This window comes from Bufo bufo, chromosome 4 (assembly GCF_905171765.1).
Source record: "Bufo bufo chromosome 4, aBufBuf1.1, whole genome shotgun sequence".
Classification (NCBI taxonomy): domain Eukaryota; kingdom Metazoa; phylum Chordata; class Amphibia; order Anura; family Bufonidae; genus Bufo; species Bufo bufo.
The window spans coordinates 359,514,450-359,539,236 of record NC_053392.1 but is presented as its reverse complement, the minus strand read 5'-3'; the positions used below and the strand labels follow the sequence as shown (position 1 = coordinate 359,539,236).

At 41.3% G+C, this 24,787-nt stretch overlaps 1 protein-coding gene across 1 annotated transcript in view; it reads left to right on the top strand.

The window, feature by feature from the left end:
• TRDN (triadin) overlaps positions 1-24,787 on the top strand; it is a 276,197-nt gene that overhangs the window by 124,831 nt on the left and 126,579 nt on the right. The window contains exons 9-11 of the mRNA XM_040430087.1: positions 12,723-12,757; positions 19,647-19,725; positions 20,908-20,967. Coding sequence (XP_040286021.1) covers positions 12,723-12,757; positions 19,647-19,725; positions 20,908-20,967 — 174 coding nt within the window. The remainder of the gene's footprint in view (positions 1-12,722; positions 12,758-19,646; positions 19,726-20,907; positions 20,968-24,787) is intronic.

Here is a 24,787-nt window from a genome sequence, read left to right as displayed (position 1 = left end):
ACCGCAGAATCAGGGTAATAAATATTGAGTTTATTTTGGCTGTTACCCTCGATGTGTTAAAGGGATTCTGTCACCAGGTTTCACCCCCTCCAGATAAAAATATAGTAATGTTCAGGGAGCTTTAACCATTTCTAATGTGGTCTTATAAATGTAATCTGTAGGCTCATTTTGCTAAAAATACGCTATTACTAACCTGTCATTCAACAAAATAAGGTGCCCAAGGGGATGTAAATGGCTCCAAGCTGCCGCCCACACCTGCTGCCGTTCGTGCCCAGCTCCGCCTCATAATCTTCTGTGACGACTCCTGCTCTCCCTCCCCCCTCCTCCTGCTGTAAGATTGCTGTGACGCCTCCTGCTCTCCCTCCCTCCCCCCTCCTCCTGCTGTGACGTTTCCTGCTCTCCCTCCCTCCCCCCTCCTCCTGCTGTAACATTGCGATGTTACAGCAGGAGGAGGGGGAGGGAGAGCAGGAGATGTCACAGCAGGAGGAGGGGGGAGGGAGGGAGAGCAGGAGACATCACAGCAGGAGGAGGGGGGAGGGAGGGAGAGCAGGAGACGTCACAGCAATCTTACAGCAAGAGGAGGGGGGAGGGAGAGCAGGAGGCGTTGCAGAAGATTATGAGGCGGAGCTGGGCACGAACGGCAGCAGGTGCGGGCGGCAGCTTGGAGCCATTTACATCCCCTTGGGCACCTTATTTTGTTGAATGACAGGTTAGTAATAGCGTATTTTTAGCAAAATGAGCCTACAGATTACATTTATAAGACCACATTAGGAATGGTTAAAGCTCCCTGAACATAACCATATTTTTATCTGGAGGGGGTGAAACCTGGTGACAGAATCCCTTTAAATAAAAAAAAATATTAAAATGGAAAATCTGCCAAAAAAGTAAGATTTAGAAATGTCATCTCCATTTTCCTTTAATTCTTGTGGAACACCTAAAGGGTTAACAAAGTTAGTAAAATCAGTTTTGAGTAGCTTCACGGGTGTAGTTTCTACAATGGGGTCATTTATAGGGGATTTACACTATGTAAGCCCCACAAAGTGACTTCAGACCTGAACTGGTCCTTAAAAAGTGGGTTTTGGAAATTTTCTTAAAAATTTTAAGAATTGCTTCTAAAATTCTAAGCCTTCTAACATCTTAAAAAAATTAAATTACATTTACAAAACGATGCCAACATAAAGTAGACATATGGTGAATGTTAAGTAATAAATAATTTATGAGGTATCACTCTCTGTTTTAAAAGCAGAGACATTTACATTTTGAATACTGCGAATATTTCAAAATGTTTGGTAAATTTTGGATTATTTTATAAATAAAGGTGAAATATATAGACTCAAATTTACCACTGTCATGAAGTACAATGTGTCACTAGAAAACAGTCTAAGAATGGCTTGGATAAGTAAAAGCGTTCCACAGTTTTTACCACATTAAGTGACACATGTCAGATTTGCAAAATTTGGCTATGTCAGGAAGGGGGTAAATGGCCCGGATGTGAAGTGGTTGATGTGTTAAGAAATTTATGCAGTGTTAAGCATGTCAATGGATGTGTATATATCAGTGAATGATTCCTCAAGTGAAGCTCTTGTTTGAACTGCCTCTGCTATTTCCACTACTTTAGAGCATTGCATTATATGCGGTTCCCTAATATAATGCTATTATCTAAATCAGTTCTTGATGAATTAGAATAATTCGAAAAAATTAACCTGCAGAGCTGTAAGGAAATCAGCTCTTTTTCTGCATTTCTACTCAACCTTGTAGAATAAATGTCTTTTTTAAACAAAATAGATTAAAGCGGCTGTCCACTTTGGTTCCTCAATGATGAGCAGATCACAGGGTGTCCTGCTGTGACCCCACATCAAGAAGCTGTAATCTATGAAGAATCCAGCAGTACATGTTCTATTTTCCTGAATGAATCAGTTTTCATTAAAATCTATTTGAAGTCTTATTTCAAGGCAGTTGTGGCATAAGGTCTCCAATTTCAATGCCCACTATTCGACTTTTGTTATTCACTAAAGAATCTTCTGGGACCTCAACCTTTCTAATCCTCAGAACAAATAATGTACCTTCTTAAACCATGCCCATCTCACACTGTATGTAAAAGAATTTACATATAAATATGATTACAAGCGAGGCCTGACTCTAATTTAAAACTATTCTACTATTGCCACAGACACACCTTGCGGCAAATGTGTATTCTCACCTTAAGGCCTCCTGCACACGAACGTGTGTGCCCAGTGGCCATGCTGCGGCCCGCAAATTGCACCAACACCGACCGCTGGGCAGGGGGACTTTAATGGGTCCACGATCCGCCCGTTCCGCAAAAAGATAGGACATGTTCTATCTTTTTGCGGAACGGAAGTACGGGATGAAACCCCACGGAAGCACTCCGTAGTGCTTCCGCAGGGTTCCATTCCGTGCTTCCGTTCCGCACCATTCCGCATCTCCGGATTTGCGGACCTATTGAAGTGAATGAGACTGTTAAACAAAACATGCTGTCACGGGGTTCCGAAGGTGCACTCGGTCCCCCATTGCCCGCAGAACTGTTGCTTAGCTTTTGGAATGAGGTTCTGTGTTTGACCTCATTCCCAGGGCGGCTTTACTAGCTGGGTGGCTCCCTGCTCCTAGTCTGCCTTGAGCGCCGAGCTGATCACTCGGTGCTCGACTGGTTGGTCTGACGGTCATGTGACGCTGGCCACGTCACATGACCCTCACTCCCCACTATAAATACAGGCAGCCTGCTGGCTACAGGTTGCCTGTTAATTTCTAGGTTCCTGGCTATTTGTTGGACTGCTGAATACTTACCTGATCCTGTTCCTGACCATCCTCTTGCCTGCTCCTCTTGTACTGCGCTTCCGTCCTGGTATTTATGACCCCGGCTTCTCCTGACAATTCTCTGCTTGCTCCATTTGTACTTTGCAGCTTTCCTGGTATTGACTCGGTCTGTTCACGTCCTGTTGTTTGTCTGTCTGTCATCCCTGCACTTACTCCAAGTTAGGGATTGCCGTCCAGTTGTCCCCTGTCATTAGGACTCGCGAGGCAAGTAGGCAGGGCCAGGGGTAAGGGTGGAGCGCAGTGGTCACTTCCCTCCCCCCTGTGTGTGTGTGTACGCAACCGTTACAGATTAACAGGCCCAATAACCACTGTATTATGAATCCTCTGGTGACCCTGACTGACCATGTCTCTAATCTGACGCAGAGGGTGCAGGAGTTAGGGGAAAAACTCAGTTCTTTTGAGTTAGGGCAAGGTTCTTCCACTCCTCAGGCCTCCAGTCCGCATTTTGAGCCCCAGATTAAGCTCCCAGAACCCTTTTCTGGAGACCGGAGGAAGTTTCTCTCTTTTAAGGAGAGTTGCAAACTTTACTTCCGTTTGCGCCCCGTGTCCTCTGGCCCTGAGAGTCAACGCGTGGGCATTATCATTTCCCGATTACAGAATGATCCCCAGGACTGGGCGTTCTCTTTACCTGCTGGCACCAGTTGTTTATATTCTGTGGAGGGGTTCTTTCAGGCCTTGGGTACCCTCTATGATGAACCAGACAGGGCTCTAGTAGCCGAGACGGCTCTAAAGGCACTGGTTCAGGGCAATTTACCAGCGGAGGATTATTGCACCCAATTCAGAAGGTGGTGTGTCCCCTCAGGATGGAAAGAACCAGCCCTGAAGAGTCAGTTCAGGTCAGGTCTGTCTGATAAATTAAAGGATCTTCTGGTCAGTTATCAACTTCCAGAGACCTTAGAGGAGATGATGACCCTTGTTGTCCGACTTGACCGACGGGTTAGAGAGAGACGACAGGAACAACAGTTCTCTTCCCAGATGGTGGTCCAGCCAGAGGCCTATCCCAGAGACAATGCTGAGGTCTCCACCGAGGAACCCATGCAGGTTGGCATGACCCGAGGGGATCTTCGCCGCAGACGTGGAGAATGCTTTTACTGTGGAGATCCTGACCATTGGATCAACCAGTGTCCTAAGAAGGTCCTCTCTGTCAAGTCTCCTAAGACAAGGCAACCTACAGACCAGGTACACCCTGAATTTTCTAAATGTAAGCTTTCGGTACCCATTACGATTTCTCTGGGAGTAGATAAATGGCCGGGTAAGGCCTTTATTGATTCTGGCTCAGCGGCTAGCTTTATTGACTCTGAGGATGCTGTAAGATTGGGTATTCCTATGTTTGCCTTACCAACTCCTATCCATGTTATGGCTATTGATGCTACTCCTCTTATTGGTGGTACGGTGAGCTTATGTACCTCGGAGATTTCTCTAACCGTGGGTGTGTGCCACTCAGAGAGATGTTCGCTTCAAGTCCTGGAGAACCTACCTGCTGAGGTGGTACTAGGGTTGCCTTGGCTCCGACTACATAACCCCACTATAGATTGGTCTAATGGGGAGTTGGTGAGATGGGGGCCTAAGTGTGACTCGTGCTTGTCCGTGGTACAGGCTGGGGTCTCAGTAAAGTCTGATACTTTACCCTCTGTTGTTAAAGAATATTCTGATGTATTCTCATCACCAACCCCGGAGGTTCTACCCCCCCATAGACCTTATGATTGTACCATAGAGTTAGTAGAGGGGGCCAAGTTTCCTAAAGGACGAATTTATAATCTTTCTATGCCCGAACGCAAGGCCATGGAAGATTATATTAAGGAGAGCCTTGGTAAAGGGCATATTAGACCTTCTGTCTCTCCTATGGGGGCGGGGTTTTTCTTCGTTAAGAAAAAAGATGGTGGTCTTAGGCCATGTATCGATTACCGGAGATTAAATAAAATCACTGTCCAGAATAGATACTCCCTCCCATTGATTCCGGATTTATTTAACCAGGTTCTGGGGGCAACCTGGTTTTCCAAAATTGACCTGAAAGGGGCATACAATCTAATCCGAATCAAGGAGGGAGACGAATGGAAGACGGCGTTCAATACTCCGGTAGGACACTTTGAATACCAAGTAATGCCTTTTGGACTCAGCAATGCCCCAGCTGTGTTCCAAAACTTCATGAATGACATTCTTAGGGAGTACTTAGGTAAATTTGTTATTGTCTATCTTGACGACATTTTGATATTCTCTCCTGACTTCGAATCCCATGTGTCTCATGTTAAACAAGTATTAGAGGTGTTGAGGGAGAATCAGCTATCCGCTAAACAAGAGAAATGTGTCTTTGGTGTACAGGAGATTCTGTTTCTAGGGCATGTTCTGACTCCTCACGCCTTCAAGATGGATCCTGGTAAGGTACTAGCAATTAAGGAATGGGTAAGACCTTCATCCTTAAAGGCCTTACAACGGTTCTTAGGTTTCGCCAATTACTATCGTAAATTTATTATGAATTTTTCCGTAATTGCTAAACCGTTGACCGACCTTACTAAGAAAGGGGCGGATTTGGAGAATTGGTCTACTGAGGCCATTTCTTCATTTGAAAAATTAAAAGAGGCATTTAGTAGCGCTCCCATTCTGATCCAGCCTGATCAGGAGAGACCTTTTATTGTGGAGGTGGATGCGTCCGAGGACGGCGTAGGAGCAGTCCTTTCACAAGGTCCTGCTAGCCTCACTAATCTGAGACCATGTGCCTTCTTATCCAGGAAATTCTCTCCCACGGAGAGAAACTACGACATAGGGAATAGGGAGCTGCTGGCCATTAAATGGGCATTTGAGGAGTGGAGGCATTTCCTGGAGGGGGCAAGACATAGTGTAACTGTTGTCACTGACCATAAGAACCTTATGTTTCTCGAGTCTGTTAAGAGGTTGAATCCCCGTCAAGCCAGATGGGCTCTGTTTTTTACTCGTTTAGATTTTTTCATCACGTTCAGGCCGGGAAGTAAAAATGTGAAGGCGGACGCATTATCTCGGAGCTTCCAGGCTTTTCAACCTACTGAGGTACCACCTGAATCCATCCTACCAGCAAAAATCTTCTTAGCAGCTCTTACCCAGGATATCTCGGCTCGCATTAGGTCTGAACAACATCTGGCACCGGTATCCACCCCAACAGATAAGTTGTTTGTTCCCGTACAATTTCGTCTCCAGCTGTTGGGTGAGTGTCACGATTCTGCCTTTTGTGGACATCCGGGTGTTGAGGGCACTAAGGATCTGGTTTCTAGATCTTATTGGTGGCCCACTCTAACTAGGGATGTCAAGTCCTACGTGTCAGCCTGTGAGGTTTGTGCCAGGTCCAAGACACCTAGGACTCGCCCTGCTGGTAACCTACGACCCCTACCCATTCCCAGTAGACCCTGGTCCCATATCTTGATGGACTTTATAACTGACCTACCGCTGGCGGAGGGTAAGACTGTGGTTTGGGCAGTGGTCGATAGGTTTAGCAAGATGGTTCATTTCATTCCCCTGTCTAAACTTCTGAATGCTAAAACCCTGGCATCTATTTTTGTGAGAGAGATTGTTCGTTTACATGGCATCCCGGAAAATATTGTTTCTGACAGGGGTGTGCAGTTTGTGTCCAAATTCTGGAGGGCCTTCTGTCAAAGATGTAAAATTTCATTGTCTTTTTCTTCTGCCAACCATCCTGAGAGTAATGGGCAGACTGAACGCCTTAATCAGTCTGTGGAACAATTCTTGAGGTTGAATGTTGCTGATGACCAGCAATTATGGGTCAAATTTCTTCCGTTGGCTGAATTTGCTTTGACTAACCGTGTCAATTCTTCTGCTGGGGTCTCCCCTTTCTTCTGTAACCATGGTTTTCATCCCCGTTTTCATTCTGGGTCGTCCGTCTCCTCCTCTAACCCTGAAGCGGATAAACTCTCCTCCGAACTGTGCACAGTTTGGGCCCGGGTTCAATCAAACCTAGAAAAGGCTCAATGTTCTCAAAAACTCAAGGCCGATAGGAGACGTTCAAGGGGGGTAAACTTTCAGGTTGGGGATAAAGTATGGTTGTCCTCCAAGAATCTATCTCTCAAGGTAACTTCTAAAAAATTTGCTCCTCGTTTTATTGGACCATATAAGATCACGGAAGTGATTAACCCAGTATCTTTTAGGTTGGAGCTGCCTGAGTCATTCCACATTCATAATGTGTTCCATAAATCTCTGCTTAAAAAATATTTTGAACCGGTAGTACCATCAAAAGCCTCGCCTCCGCCGGTTCTTGTTAATGATGCTGTCGAGTATGTGGTGTCTAAAATAGTGGAAGTCAGGAAGGTGCGTAATTCCTTGCAGTACCTGATTCACTGGAAGGGGTATGGACCTGAAGAGAGATCTTGGGTACCTGCCAGGGAGGTTCATGCTCCTAGACTTGTTCGTAAATTTCATTTAGAACACCCTGAAAAGCCATCGCCTGAAGTCTTGGGTCCGGTGGCCCCTCGTAAAAGGGGGGGTACTGTCACGGGGTTCCGAAGGTGCACTCGGTCCCCCATTGCCCGCAGAACTGTTGCTTAGCTTTTGGAATGAGGTTCTGTGTTTGACCTCATTCCCAGGGCGGCTTTACTAGCTGGGTGGCTCCCTGCTCCTAGTCTGCCTTGAGCGCCGAGCTGATCACTCGGTGCTCGACTGGTTGGTCTGACGGTCATGTGACGCTGGCTACGTCACATGACCCTCACTCCCCACTATAAATACAGGCAGCCTGCTGGCTACAGGTTGCCTGTTAATTTCTAGGTTCCTGGCTATTTGTTGGACTGCTGAATACTTACCTGATCCTGTTCCTGACCATCCTCTTGCCTGCTCCTCTTGTACTGCGCTTCCGTCCTGGTATTGTGACCTCGGCTCCCACCTGACTACTCTCTTAGGACTCCTCTTGTACTTCTCTGCTCTCCTGGTATTTATGACCCCGGCTTCTCCTGACAATTCTCTGCTTGCTCCATTTGTACTTTGCAGCTTTCCTGGTATTGACTCGGTCCGTTCACGTCCTGTTGTTTGTCTGTCTGTCATCCCTGCACTTACTCCAAGTTAGGGATTGCCGTCCAGTTGTCCCCTGTCATTAGGACTCGCGATGCAAGTAGGCAGGGCCAGGGGTAAGGGTGGAGCGCAGTGGTCACTTCCCTCCCCCCTGTGTGTGTGTGTACGCGACCGTTACACATGCAATGCAACAGCTCACTGCAAAACAAATAAAGTACAAAATTGCATCATAATTGCAAATGCTATACTAATAAGTTAGAAATGCTTGGCAAATCGTTTTGTACAAAATTATTTGTTTTGTTTAACAGTCTTGTTCTCAGCCATAGCAACGTGCCCCTATGCTTTGGGATGTGCTGACTGACCCCCTTTTTCTTTGCAGTTTGTACTGGAGGTGTGGCTGCCTCCCCAGTCGTGCACTCCTGACCAGCTCGTCTGCCCCATTGGCTGATTTTAATTAGTGTTAGTATATAGCTTGGCCTGCTCCCCCTCACTCACTGAAGCCATCTGGCACCAGGAGAGAGATAGTGTGTGGACTCTCATTGCAGTCTTTGGTGACCTTTTGGCGCCAGGGGTGGTGTGGAGTGGGCCCGGCATGCACGCTGGTAACTGCTTTCCGTGGATATAATGGAGTCCATTTTGCCACCAAAAATGACAGAAATTCAGGCGGATCCAGCATGCATGTGGAACCTGCACTTTCTGAATTATATGGTAGCCGTCATGGCACATAACAGGTAATATTTAGTGTTAGGAACCAGTTTAACTAGAGATCGCCTTGACGTGCGGCAGACGGGCTCAAATAATTTTGTACAAAACGATTTGCCAAGCATCTCTAACTTATTAGTATAGCATTTGCAATTATGATGCAATTTTGCACTTTATTTGGTTTGCAGTGAGCTGTTGCATTGCATGTTTTGTTTAACAGTCTTGTTCTCAGCCATAGCAACGTGCCCCTGCGCTTTGGGATGTGCTGACTGACCCCCTTTTTCTTTGCATATGGAAGTGAATGGGTTCGCATCCGTGATGCGGAATGCCCACGGAATGGCGCCCCAGTATTGCGGATCTGCAAATGCGGTCCGCAATATGGCAACGGGCAGCACATCCCTCACTTTATTATGGGTGGCATCAAAACACTTGATTCCCCTACATTGGCTTCAGATGTCACCCCCTTTGGTCCAGGAATGGATCAATAAAGTTAGACAAATTTGCCACATGGAGGAGATCTCTACCTGGAAAAACCCATATACAACATTCCTGCAACTCTGGTTTCCCTAGCTTACTTGGCTAAATTTTAATTCCACTCACTTCTGTTTTCTGCCATGTGAATGGCATCACCTACTAAGTCCTTTGAATCCATTCATAGCTGTACAACTTTTCGCACTTTTACGGTACTCTTATATATTATGATACATCTTTTATGACACCATGCATTGTGAAATATACACATGTCACTTCCTGTTCTGCATTTTTCATTTTGGCAACACTCCAAAAAAAGAGAAACATGGATTTCACATCCACATGCTATGTATTGCTCTATTATTGCTTCTCAGCAGAATTTACATAGCTTCTCAGTGTAATTAATAGTATACAGCTCCATTATCTACATACTGTACATAAGATATTTGTACATGCTTTGATCCAAATGCATAAGCCCTCTCACCACGTCAAGGTTGCCTCTTTCGAGTGGGTACCTACTCAAAATTTATATTTTTATCTGGTATATGGAAATGTGAATTTAGATGTTCTGTCTTATAACATACTCATATATTGAGCTGAAATGTCAACTGTATATCAAAGTGTTTGATTAACTTCTTTTCTAACGCCGCACGACTTTCTACATTGCGGTGGTAGGCTTGTATCTGTAACCTGACGTATATACTCGTCAGGTTACAGAAAGAACTAGTGGCGCCATCTAGTGGTGGAGATCGTTATGGCTGTGCTGTTAATATACACCAGCGGCCTCACTGAGGATCCCAGGAACCAAATGAAAGTGGTTCCTGAGCTTTTCATCTCTCTAACAGCCTGTTAGAGAGATGAAAAGTTTAAAAAGTGTAAATAAAAAGGTTATAAAAGTCAGCAGGATCCCTGTCTCTGCAGAGTTAGATTTGGTGCTTGGAGAGCTTGCTGAGCTACAAAGTTACCTCAGGACATAGCTGAACAGTCATTTAACCCCTTCCTGCTCTGACTGTAAAAAAGTTATTCGTTTTTTATATAGTTAGTATAGGCGGTCTTTTGTGTGCGAGCATAAAATATACAAAAGGCACACACATTTTTTGTGTGCGACAGGTATTTTTTTGGTATCGCTACTGTATAGCGGTCTTACGTAAATTATACACCCGTCTATACATTTTTTGTGTATACACATGCGTCTTTTCTTATATAAAAAAAGTATGCACAGATTTATTTTCAGAGCATCTAAATATATTTATTCTTTAGAAAAGAAAAAGAGCAAAGGTTTTATTACTTTTACTAATAATTAGAATAGAGGCGTGTTTGGAGTGTTTGATATATATAGATAGATGTTCTTTTTCATTAAAAAACCCACACGTGAGCACTTGACTACATTTTTAGTCATTCATATAAAATAAAATAGCACGCGGATATTTAAGCGCTGAAGAGGAGTATGCTTTTGTTTGTTCCTTGTTGTGTGGAAGAGTCTGGTTCTAAATATGAACCCATTGAAGGCAGCGACACATTAACTGCAAGCTCTGGTGGCTCCGATTGTGACACCCACATGCCATAAAAAATTCAGAGAAGGCAGCAGAGTTCAGTTGCAAGTGAAGAGTAATGTTTGGCGAGTACCAGCACCGATATGCCAAGGCCATCTACAAGCCAAGTGGCACAAAGAGAAAGTCACATCAGTGGCGAAAAGAGTGGTGGACTGTGCGTGAAACTACAAGTGCTGAGGTCCATAGTCAGTCTCAAACACAATCTGCCTAGTCTGACACAAATCTTGTATAGTCTTCCTCAAATAATACTCCAAACATTCCACCATTTCTTTGCACAAACTGGCATTAATGTGCAAACTGAAATTTTTTTCTCCACTTGATTTTCTTAAACTTTTTATTATCGAGGAACTTTTAGAGGAAATTGTGCACCAGACAAATTTATATGTCTTGCAATATTTGGCAGAAAATCCCAATTTATCATATGGAAAATCAGATTTTGGAAGCCAACTAATGTGCCAGAAATTTTAAAATTTCTTGCCCTAACATTCAACATGGGAATCACCACAAAAGCTGAGCTAAAATCCTACTGGCCCACAAATCCCATACATATGCCAATTTTAAAATCTGTGATGGCCAGGTCATGTTTCCAAATTTTTACATTTCAATGATAACTCGCAGTAACAATCCAGCTGGGTAAGACTAACTTTACAAACTGAGGCCCCTTGTATCATACTTTAATGGGAAATTTATAGAAATTTATACCCCCAAGAAAAATGTTGCAGTTGATGAATCCCTGATCCATTTTACTGGCCAACTCTCGTTCAAACGGTACAACCCAAGTAAACGTTCTAGATATGGTGTCAAGATGTATAAGTTGTGCAAAGATGGTATACATTTAGGGCATTTCAAGGAAAGGACAGCCAGTTGGATCCCCCTGATTGCCCATCCTATATAGGCACGAAAGGTAAAATTGTCTTAGATCTAATAAATCCACTGCTAAGACAAGGATATTATCAGTATGTGGACAACTACTATACAAGTATTCCATTGTTCAGAAAAAACAAGAGGGGCTTCACACAGTCACTTGTCAATAAAAATCTAAAGAGAGGAGAATCAGCGTCTCTGTCCAGCTCAGAAATGCTAGCTGTAAAATACAGAGATAAGAAAAAATAATTCTTACTCAACACAGTCCATGACAATTCCATAGTCTCAGTACATCTAAGTAAAAAGACAGGCACATATTGAAAAGCCACTCTCTGACATTGAATATATTAAGTACATGGGGGAAGTAGATCTCAAAGACCAAATGATAAAACCAGACCTGGCACTTCAGAAATCCAAGCACCTTTACAAAAAGGTTTCTCTGTATCTGCTGTAGTTAGCAGTACACAATTTCTATGTGGTGTACAAATGATCTGGAAATCAGGGTTATTTCCTCAATTTTCAAGAGGAAGTTAAAATATCACTACTATGCCCAACAGGTGATATTCCTGTAAGTTCTGGGTCCAAGTCTGTCAGTAGACTTAGTGAAAACATTCCTCTGACATCATTCCTCATACCGGAAGCACAACTACCACACAGAAGAGGGGCAGGGCTTATGCAAAGTATCTGACACCAGATATTATTGTTCCTGGTGTCCATGAAACGCTGGTCTCTATATAAATAATAAACAGATAAACTATGATATATATATTATATATTTCCAATCAATACTTTAGAAAATGTTTTAGATATGTATTATTATTTTTTTAAAGAGGACCTTTCACCACTCCTGACGTGCCTGTATATAGTGCATTATCCACATACTAACAATTCTGGAGCATCTATTCTATGTTGTGCCATTCCTTATTTATTTGCACTATAAGTTATGAATGAATTGCTATTAGCCTTTAGTAAGGGTACAGAGGGGAGGTAACCAGTTGGGGGTGTGTACCTGCATCTGCCCAATCAGTGCTGCCATTTTCAGACTGTCCAGGTACACACGCCCAACTGGTTACCTCCCCCCTGTACCCTTACTGAAGGCTAATAGCAATTAATTCATAACTTATAGTGCAAATAATAAGGGAATGGCACATCATAGAGCCATAAGAATAGATGCTACAGAATTGTAAGTACGTGGGGAATGCATGAAGCTATTAAAATAGGCATGTCTGGAGTGGTGACAGGTCCTCTTTAATGCATGACACACATGTGTAGGCAATGACCATTGTAAATCTAAATTTAAATTTTGCATTTTTTCAGTTATCCAAAAAGACAGGCCAGTAAAAGAAGAAAAAGTTGAAAAGAAAAAACACAAAGGTATGTATATAAATATAACATTTTGTAAATGTCAATGAGAAGGGTCTTTTCCTGCCTGCCTTTTGGCTTGATCCATATGTAAATATCACACGAGCAGCTCTACATAACTAATGCCAAGAAAATTAATTTTCCTTTGAAATTGACCGTTGAATAAAATGTCAGTCTTGGATATTCTGAAGTGACTGCTATATCATTTGTATAATTTATATATGTTACCATGGCAGACAGATAGGATCTGCAGCTACCTCAACATTTTAAAAATTATTGACATACAGTGGGGGAAATAATTATTTGACCCCTCACTGATTTTGTAAGTTTGTCCAATGACAAAGAAATGAAAAGTCTCAGAACAGTATCATTTCAATGGTAGGTTTATTGTAACAGTGGCAGATAGCACATCAAAAGGAAAATCGAAAAAATAACTTTAAATAAAAGATAGCAACTGATTTGCATTTCATTGAGTGAAATAAGTATTTGAACCCCTACCAACCATTAAGAGTTCTGGCTCCCACAGAGTGGTTAGACACTTCTACTCAATTAGTCACCCTCATTAAGGACACCTGTCTTAACTAGTCACCTGTATAAAAGACACCTGTCCACAGAATCAATCAATCAAGCAGACTCCAAACTCTCCAACATGGGAAAGACCAAAGAGCTGTCCAAGGATGTCAGAGACAAAATTGTAGACCTGCACAAGGCTGGAATGGGCTACAAAACCATTAGCAAGAAGCTGGGAGAGAAGGTGACAACTGTTGGTGCGATTGTTCGAAAATGGAAGGAGCACAAAATGACCATCAATCGACCTCGCTCTGGGGCTCCACGCAAGATCTCACCTCGTGGGGTGTCAATGGTTCTGAGAAAGGTGAAAAAGCATCCTAGAACTACACGGGAGGAGTTAGTTAATGACCTCAAATTAGCAGGGACCACAGTCACCAAGAAAACCATTGGAAACACATTACACCGCAATGGATTAAAATCCTGCAGGGCTCGCAAGGTCCCCCTGCTCAGGAAGGCACATGTGCAGGCCCGTCTGAAGTTTGCCAATGAACACCTGAATGATTCAGAGAGTGACTGGGAGAAGGTGCTGTGGTCTGATGAGACCAAAATAGAGCTCTTTGGCATTAACTCAACTCGCTGTGTTTGGAGGAAGAAAAATGCTGCCTATGACCCCCAAAACACCGTCCCCACCGTCAAGCATGGGGGTGGAAACATTTTGCTTTGGGGGTGTTTTTCTGCTAAGGGCACAGGACAACTTATTCGCATAAACGGGAAAATGGACGGAGCCATGTATCGTGAAATCCTGAGCGACAACCTCCTTCCCTCTGCCAGGAAACTGAAAATGGGTCGTGGATGGGTGTTCCAGCACGACAATGACCCAAAACATACAGCAAAGGCAACAAAGGAGTGGCTCAAGAAGAAGCACATTAAGGTCATGGAGTGGCCTAGTCAGTCTCCGGACCTTAATCCAATCGAAAACCTATGGAGGGAGCTCAAGCTCAGAGTTGCACAGAGACAGCCTCGAAACCATAGGGATTTAGAGATGATCTGCAAAGAGGAGTGGACCAACATTCCTCCTAAAATGTGCGCAAACTTGGTCATCAATTACAAGAAACGTTTGACCTCTGTGCTTGCAAACAAGGGTTTTTCCACCAAGTATTAAGTCTTTTTTTGTTAGAGGGTTCAAATACTTATTTCACTCAATGAAATGCAAATCAGTTGCTATCTTTTATTTAAAGTTATTTTTTCGATTTTCCTTTTGATGTGCTATCTGCCACTGTTACAATAAACCTACCATTGAAATGATACTGTTCTGAGACTTTTCCTTTCTTTGTCATTGGACAAACTTACAAAATCAGTGAGGGGTCAAATAATTATTTCCCCCACTGTATGCACTGATCATATACAGTAAGATGAAATCATCAGTGACAAAGGGTGAATTGGACCAAATTGTGGTGCTTAGGTGACTGAATGAGATCATCTCCAAAGTGCTATGTCATGCAGGGTGTTCCCCTGATTCCTATCAAAAGTGGTCCAAATACAACTGGTAAACCAAGGCATATTGATGCATGTTAGAAATGAAGGCTAGCCTGTCTAATCTTTTCCCACAGAAGATTTATTGTAGCACAAATTACTGAATAAGTTAATGCTGGCTATCATAGAAAGGTAGAACATACATCACAGCTTGCCAAATTTGCGGTTGTGTAGCAACACAATGATCAAAGTGACCATACTAACATATGTTCACTGTCTACAATGGGCATATGAGAAGAAGTGGGTCTGAACTTGACCATGGAGTAATGGAAAATGGTGACCTGGCCTGATAAATCACATTTTATTTTACATAATGTGGCTGGTTGGTTGCTGGATGCACTATGAGAAGAAAGCAAGCTGACAAGGGCAGTGTATTTCCTTCTTAGATTTTTTTCTCGGAAATCTTGTTCCCTGGCATTTTGTGGATGTTAGTTTGACTTATGCCATCTAACTAAACATTATTGCAAGTACACATGGCAATAGCATTCCTTGGTCACACTGGTCTCTTTCAGCAGATAGGTTGCCAAAACTATGTCTACTCTCCACCTCTGAGATCACTTAGTGTACTACAGCTATAGTCTGATGTTTTCCTGTTCCTCCTGTATGCCTCAAAGGCATAACTTGAAGCTCCTGGACCCCAATCGAAAATTTGTACAGAGGCTCTATATTGACAAAAGTATTGGGAAAGTAACATATACGTCTTCAGGATCTTTTAAAACATCCCATTTTAAATCTATAAGCGGCAAAAACAAGGTCATGCTGGAACAAAAAATGGCTTTCCCCAAACTCTTCTCACAATGTTAGCATCCTACAATTGTCTAAAATGTCTTGGTTTGCTGAAGCATTCTCCTAAAGGGATGAAGACATCCTCTGAAAAATAATTCCAGGCCAATATTTCTTCTCCTCCAAACTTTACAGTTGGTACAATGCAGTTAGGCAGGTAACATTCTTTTGGCATTCAGCAAACCCAGACTTGTCCATCGGACTGCCAGATAGAGAAGCAGGACTCATCACTACACAGAACACATTTCTACTACTCCAGAGTCCAGTGGCAGCCTTTTCTACACCTCTGTACCTTGAGTTGCTGTCGTACCTAAATGCTTCAACTTTGTAATAATACCTTTCACAGTTGATTACTAGATAACTCGTAGGGAAGAGATTTAATGAACTGACTTGTTACGATGGTGACATCCTTTTACAGTGCCATGATGGAATTCAGTGAGCTCTTTAGAACGACCCACTCTTTCAAAAATATTTGTAATGGCAAACTACATGGCTAGATGCTGGATTTTATAAACCTGTGGCAATGGGACTGAGTGAAAAACCTGAATTTCATTATTAAGATGTGTATCCAAATACTTTTGTTCATATAGTTTATTTGGCAGATGTGTGAGTGTGATTGGTATATCTGCACCCCGTATAGTGTATCTATTTAAGGCTACTTTCACACTTGCACTTTACCTTTCCTCTATTGAGATCCGTCAGAGGATCTCAATAGCGTGGGGAAAACACTTACGCTTTGTCCCCATTCATTGTCAATGGGGACAAAACTGAATTGAACAAAACAGAATGCTCCAGAATGCATTCCGTTCTGTTTGTTTGTGTCCCCATTGTGGACAGAATAACGCTGCACAATAGACACAATAGAAAACGGATCCATCCCCCATTGACTTTCAATAGTGTTCATGACAGATCCGTCTTGGCTGTGTTAAAAATAATACAACCAGATACGTTCATAACGGATGTAGGCGGTTATATTATCAGAATGGAAGCTCTTTTGCTGATCCATGACGGATCCAGCAAAAACACTGGTGTGAAAGTAGCCTAACTCTGATGTCTTCTTTGCTCACACCATACCTAATTCTGAGATTTCTCTGCCCCTTTATGCCTTTGGACAAGTATATATGGTATGTGGTCTAAGTCAACAGCAGTACAACAGGACATCAAGTGAGAGGAGGTAGCGTTATTTTGAAAATTTCTTTTTAACAGCCCAATCATAAGCAGGCTTTTGTTATTTCCCTTGGTAATGGCCTATAGTGTACAGAACACATTGGAAACTTGGTATGTCACACGACCCTAATAATTTAGTTTTAACACTGAAAATTTGCCAGGATGTCCAGTTTTAGAGAATTGCTAATGAAATAAGTGTTTTGGAACTAGTTGATGCCTGTATACTTTAAAAAAACATTAAATACTGGTATGTAAAATTAATGGCCTCATGTGTAACATGTACATGTTGCTGTAAATAAGGCCTCCGTAAAATGTCAAATTACATAATATAACGTGGTCTCAAAAAACAGGAAATGCTCAACCCCATATGCAGTTGTGTATTTATAACCGGGGAGCAAATCCTGCACATGTGATCCGTTGCTAATGGCGATCCCCAGCAAGAAATGCATACAATGGAGGATGCCCGCAGCAGACCACAAGTGCCACATAGACATCCTACACCAGATAGAAAAATGTGTGGATGTAATTGACTATCTCAAATAAACATTTAGAAGATTAGGTGCACTACTGTGGTGGATGCAATCAACAAAATCTGACTAAACCCTCGTCAAGGTATCTCAGGTGGCACGGGACCTAACGCTAACCTACCTGTTCCATATGGGCAATAACAAGGGCTATTGGACGAATTACAGAAGCGTAAGGTCCGACTCACAGCAAACAGCTCCCAGTTGCCTCCTGTGTGAAACCATACATGCAATGGGAGGAGGGAGAAGACTGTGATTTCCACCCAGAGCTGACTGATATAATGCAGGCCTCACAGGTGCACCGAAGGCTGCCTATAGATGAAAATCAGGCACATTCAAATTTGGAGTTTATACACCTCCAGACATACATATACAAATTACATAATATAACGTGGTCTCAAAAAGCAGGAAATGCTCAACCCCATATGCAGTTGTGCATTTATAACCGGGGGAGCAAATCCTGCACATGTGGTCCCTAAAATGTCTAATTCACAATCCTCTAAATTATTTGAAAATGTCATATGGTTTCCAAGGCATACCTTCACACAGCGCTCAAATAATGATTCTAAGAAATATCCAAATAACAGTTTTACCAAGTGGTCAAATAATCAAATAAAAACCCAAATATGTGTGCCTTGGGTAAAGGGGTTCCTCAGTACATAAACATCTACAGCCTATCGATATGGGTCTCACCTCCAGTACCCACACCAGTCAAACCAATGAAGGGAATCCTTCTTGTTTATGCAGACACAATGGCTCAATCATATGAACCACAGTGCCCTTTACTGTAGTTTGCTACATTCAAGTGAGGTGAGAACTGATCTGTAGAGAACCAATTTAAGATGAGACCCTGGATATGAACAGGACTGCAAGTTGGTATTGGGTGTCATAAGCTCATTGGTAGGTACACCATTATTTGCTGCTGTGCTGTAACACGGGGACATAAAGCGGGTAAATTATTTTTTTCTGTAAGTTCTTAGTTAGCAGATCTTTTAGTAGAGCATGCACATGCCTATGATTTCCAAATGCTATATCAAATGATGTCAGTGGCAATTTTAGTAAGATCTCGCTTTTTAGTGAGAATATGCCTTTTTTAATGACGTTTTGCCTTTTTGTAAATCTGCCTATGTACAGTATGTTCAGTTGTGGTAAATGATAGTCTAATGACGACTAAAAATCTAAAAGTACAGCTTTACTGCTTGTGTATTTATTCATTCATACCAGCTGTGATAAGCTGACCCCGCTAATTGCTGCAATAAAATTATTTTATGTTATGTACTTACCAGAATTGAATCAACTATTCCTAATAGAAAGAAGCAAGGCATTTTTCCAAACTCCATCTTACTGGAAATGGATGATGTTCCGCATCCTGGATTAGGGATGAGAAAATGCTAGGTGCTCAGTCTTTTCCAGTGACAGAAGACACAAAGTTAATGCAGCATGCAGTCTAGTAGACACCACAATGTTTCTTATCTATTTCGCTTATGGCATTATTGCCACTGATAAATAGGCAAGTGCACATTTCACAGGAAATTAAAATTAAAGCAATGATTCTCAAAGTCTTCTAAAAAAATTTACTTTTTTACATCCTATTAGTCTAATTAGTAGAAATAAGTATATGTTCTGTATGGTTAGACCATGTTAGTTTAAAAGGGTTGAACATCTGGTTGAATTAAAAAAAAAAAAAAAAAAAAAAAAAATCTTATTTAAATAAGTTGACTTAAAAAAAAAAAAAAAAAGAAAGAGTTTATTTTTATCCAGAAATGTTGCTGCTCTTATCCATGGGCTGTGTCTGATCCATTAAAGTGAACTGCAGAGTGGCACTGTCCTATCAGTGCGGAGAGCATCAGAGCAATAAAGATGACTTCCCCTTGTGCTAGTGGCCAACCCCTTGACTATCAACTGCCTTGCTTTGGAGCCCAAACAGGGAGAGATACAAATTAAATACAAGCTATAAAGTAGCCAGTGAAGCATCCTGAATTGATGGATGGATCTATTGTAAAACTTTAACTTTACATAGATGATAGGTCATTTTTAATATATTCTATAATAGGGATCAGCAACCTCCGGCACTCCTGCTGTTCTGAAACTACAGCTCCCAGAATCCTCCTTTCATTTCTATGGGGAATATAAAAAATAAATAAAAAAAAAGTGTGTATGCTGGGAGTTGTAGTTTCCCAGCAGCTGGAGTGCCAAAGGTTGTTGATCTATGTTCTATAATTTAATATAGGTACATAGCAGTTAATTCGGTTGAAAAGAGATATAGGTCCATCAAGCGATAGCTGTGGATGTGAATCCCAGAAGGAAGTGAGACTCAGATTTCTACACATCTTTATAAGCATTACTGTCATTTACTTCAAAGACTTCATCTAAACCCTTTTTAAAACTGTCCACTGTCCCTGTTGTGACCACATCTGGAAGTGTCTATTCCACAGATTCACGTTTGTTTTTTTCAGTAAAGAAGCTTTGATGCTTCTAGAGACTGAACTTTTTCTTCTCCAGTTGGAGGCCCCCTTGTCTTTTGAGGGGATTTTACATGGAACAGTTTTTCACTGTATTTTTTGCATGGTCCATTTACATTTTTGTATAGGTTAATTATATCCCCACTTAGATGTTCGTAACTAAGACCCTACATGACTCATATCAGTTTAGTCGCTCTCCGCTGTACTTTTTCCAGCTGCAGTGCATCCTTTCTATGGACTGGTGCCCAGAGGTGAACTTCATATTCCAGATGAGGCCGCACCAATGCTTTGTAAAGTGGTAGTATTACATCCCTGTCCCGTGAGTCCATGCCTTATTTAATACATGACAATATCCTGGTGGCCTTAGAAGCAGATGATTGACATTGTATGCTGTTATTTAATCTGTGATCTACAAGGACACCCAAATCCTTCTGTAAAGTTGACTCTCCCAGTGTTACATCCCCTATGACATATGATGCACAGAGATTATTACTACCAAGATGCATAACTTTATATTTATCCACACTGAACCTCAATTGCCAAGTTGATGCCCAATCACTCAGAGTGTCCAAGTTAGCTTGTAGTTTATCCTCCTTAGACTGCACAGTACTACATAGCTTAGTGTCATCTGCAAAAATATAAATCATGCTATTAATCCCATCCTCTATATCATTATTAAATAAATTAAAAATTGAGGACACAGAATTGAACCTTGGGGTACCCCACTTATAACCTGGGACCATTCTGAATAGGAATCATTGACCAATATAGTAAATATAGTGAGTAGTCTGAACTCATAACTCACTATTTCTAAAGGAAGGCAAACTGACAAGAAAAACAAAAGTAAATGAATTGAGCAGTTTTCATCATGGAGTGGCTTCAGCAGCACATGCCCACAATTCAAGAGACATAAAGAAGTTACATTTTTATGCACTCTTGGTGTGAAAGTCATACAACAGTCAAGACAAATACAAGTGAATGAGGATCAAGGTGTCAGTTGATTTTCCCATTCACTTCTATTTGAGTATGAATCAAGCAGGGAACAGTCATGACACCAAACAAATTGAGCTGAATACGATCCAGAAAACTGAAGTTGTCATCTAGACATGGTTTAAATTGAATAAATTGAAAATTTAACCCCAATCATATTTTATATTTTAGAAATTCAAAGACCAAAGCCTGAAGTAAAGGAAAAAACTGAGAAAAAGGCCTCTGCCAAAGGTACTAGAAGAGCCCTTGACATGAATAAAAAAAAAATATTTTAAAGTTTATTTTTAGCACAACTGACAAAGTGAACAATGAGAGGTTAAAGCATCCTACACTGTAAGCATAGCTTAGTTTCATGGTTGTATTTTAGAAAGATCATAAAAACATGCTGGCAAACAAGAACTCTGGACTGCATATTTGACAAATGAGCACATTCTCTGTGTATAGACATGCTGAAATCTGAAATTATTTGTCAGGTCAATTATTAGAGATGAGCAAAAGTATTGAAAAATTTGATTTTGCTGCTTCACCAAATTTGTAATTTTTTTTTTTTATTTGTGACAAAAAGCATTTCTTTGTAAGTAGTGGGCACAATGACAGAGCGGTGATTGCGCCTCTCCCCATCATTGTAACCCTCAGATACAGCATTCATAGCTGATCACAATATCTGACAGTAATAACAGTGTAAAATGAAAAAAAAAAATGTAAATCATACTTTCCTAAAGCCATGACACATATGTAAAAATAGCCTAAGCCTAGATTTAACATCAATTATTCCTGCCATTTTGATCATTTCATTTACAAGCCTTTTTTATATCTCTTTTTCAGTTCCTCATCTACTATAAAAATACCTAGACCCTGATTTATAAACCTGATGTTATCTTAATTTTGGTGTAAATTGTGACTAATTTATCAACAGTCTGTGAAAGGCCAAAGTTATTTTTAGTCCCTGTTAAGTCAGCTTCATAAATCCAGCTATTTGTGGGTGTTCCTATGGAGTACATCGGTTTTTGGTCTTATTTATCAGGGATTGTCTGCAAAAATAGTTTCAACTGCTCTCCACTCCTTAGCAGTGGCAGGCAAAAGTAAGTCAGAGCTTTTGTCTATAACTCATGTAAAACATATTGTATATATTTGATCTCTATTGATTCTAAAAAAGAGTGGCCTCTGTCTATTGAAATAAATGAGCAGAGTCCTCTCACCACTCGTACCAGTCTGCTACCCAGCTAGTCCATCTTTATTGTACTAGTTATTGTATTGTATTTAGTATGTTAACCCTTTTCATATGTACAGTAGCCTTGAATTATTGACTAGGGTTGAGCGCGAATATTCGAATATAATTTATTTTTTGCGAATATCGCCACTTCGCTAATTCGCGAATATTTCGAATATAGCACTATAAATTCCCTATTTCGAATATTCGTTTTTTTATTTATTTTTTATTGTTATATTTTTTTCTTGCCCACTTCCCAAAAGTAGTTCTTACCTGTCCTGAGGATTCCTGGCTTCCTGGCTGCTCCAGTAAGTGCCCGTTGCCGCTTCTGCCGACTTCTGTGCTCATGGAGCGTCCCCATCACCATGGGAACGTCTCCATACTAGAATGTACTGTCGGATTTGAGAATTCCGTTGAAATCGCAATTCGATTATTATAACTTGAATTCATCGAATTGCGATTTCAACTCAGCACTGCTATATTCCATATTCGTTAACTTCGGTAATTCTAGCAAGCAGACCCATTAGAAACACAGCTCTAAGTTGAAATCGCAATTCGATTATTATAACTTGAAGTAATCACATTGCGATTTCAACTTAGACCTGGTTTACTATGGTTGGCTTGGTAGAATTAGCGAAGATGACGAATATGATGAATGTATTCGTCATATTCCTCAAAACGAAGAAAACGAAGTATTCTCCATCTTCGTTTTAGCTCCATATTCGTCAACTTCGCTGATTCTAGCAATCACATAGGAAAGTTGACTATAGAGACAGCTGTGTTTAATTCGCTATGCGATTATATTACTTTTTTTTTTTTTTTTTAATAAATAGAATAATTATAATAATTATCAAGTATTATAATTATTTTATTTATTTTTAAAAAAAGCTAAGTAATATTATCGCATAGCGAATTAAAAACTTAGCTGTCTCTAGTCAACTTTCCTATTTGATTGCTAGAATTAGTGAAGTTGACGAATATGGAGCTAAAACGAAGATGGAGAATACTTTATTATCTTCGTTTTGAGGAATATGACGAATACATTTGTCATATTCGTCATCTTCGCTAATTCTAGATATCAAACCAATAGGAAAGTTACCTTAAGTTAAAATCGCAATACGCGATTATTTAAATCGCATATTAATCGCGATAACTAGAATAATGACGAATATTCGATTTCGACGAATATGAGACAAATATTCAAGCGAATATTTGCGAATTTCGTCAAAATCGAATATGGCACCTCCCGCTCATCACTATTATTGACACTATAAAACAAAGAATACCAAAAATGTACTGCCACCGCTCCACTTAAAGGGGTTGTCCAGGACTAAACTGCTCCTATTCATTCTGCCTCTAAAGAAAACCTCTCTAACTTAATAATATACTTGCTCTGACCATGTATGCTGGCCATACTCTAAGCCTCTGGTCAAGTACAGTAAGTTCTTCCTCCCTGCACTCTGCATGTCTGCTGATATACTGACCAGAACTCCAGTCATGCTGTGCAACAGAATCCCTGGCCGAATGGTTCTGACATCAGCCCATCTGACAGTAATGTGGGCTGGGGGATTGGCTTTAGTGATGTACGAACATCAGCCGGGATGCTTAGCAATCGCGGGTTTGCGATCAAATGTTCGCAAACCGCGCGTTTGCGGCGGGCCCCATTCACTTTAATGGCAGGTGAACCTAAAAAACCTTCAGGTCATATTTATTTGCAGCCACCAAATACTTATTAGAAGTGTACAAATCATCCCACAACATGGACAGTGACATAACAGAGGGGGATCAATGGCAAAAATTCCCCCCAAAAATATGTAATTTAATCAGGGGCCATTTGTATGCGTCTTAAAGGGAAACTCTCAAAATGTGCCCTGCTGGAGCCTAGAAATTTTTTATTTTAGGCCAAGGGAGTACGGGCCCCTAGAATTAGGCATTCACCGGACAGAAAAGAACAAGTGATTATGTGGCTGGAGGTATATTAGGCGGTCAGTGGATAACAATTTTACTGTAGGCCACTGGAGTACAGACCCCTAAAATTATGCATTCACCGGACAGAAAAGAACAAGTGATTATATGGCTGGAGGTATATTAGGCGGTCAGTGGATAACAATTTTACTGCAGCCCAGTGGAGTACAGGCCCCAAACATTAGGCATTCACCTGACAGAAAAGAATAACTGATTATCTGGCTGGAGGTACATTAGGCGGTCACTGAATAACAATTTTAGTGTAGGCCAGTGGAGTACAGGCCCCAAAAATTAGGCATACACCTGACAGAAAAGAACAAGTGATTATGTGGCTGGAGGTATATTAGACAGTGAATAAATATTTTACTGTAGGCCAGTACAGCTCCCACAAATTAGGCATTCATCGGAGAGAAAAGAACAAGGGATTATGTGGCTGGAGGTATATTAGACGGTCACTGGATAAAAATTTTACTGTAGGCCAATACAGGCCCCAAAAATTAGGCATTCATCTGACAGAAAAGAACAAGTGATTATGAGGCTAGAGGTATATTAGACGGTCACTGAATAACAATTTTACTTTAGGCCAGTTGAGTACAGGCCCCAAAAATTAGGCATTCACCTGACAGAAAAGAACAAGTGATTATATGGCTGGAGGTATATTAGACAGTCAGTGGATAAATATTTTACTGTAGGCCAGTACAGCTCCCAAAAATTAGGCATTCATGGGACAGAAAAGAACAAGGAATTATGTGGCTGGAGGTATATTAGACGGTCACTGGATAACAATTTTACTGTAGGACAGTACAGGCCCCAAAAATTAGCATTCACCGGACAGAAAAGTACAAATGACTATGTGGCTGGAAGTACATTAGGCGG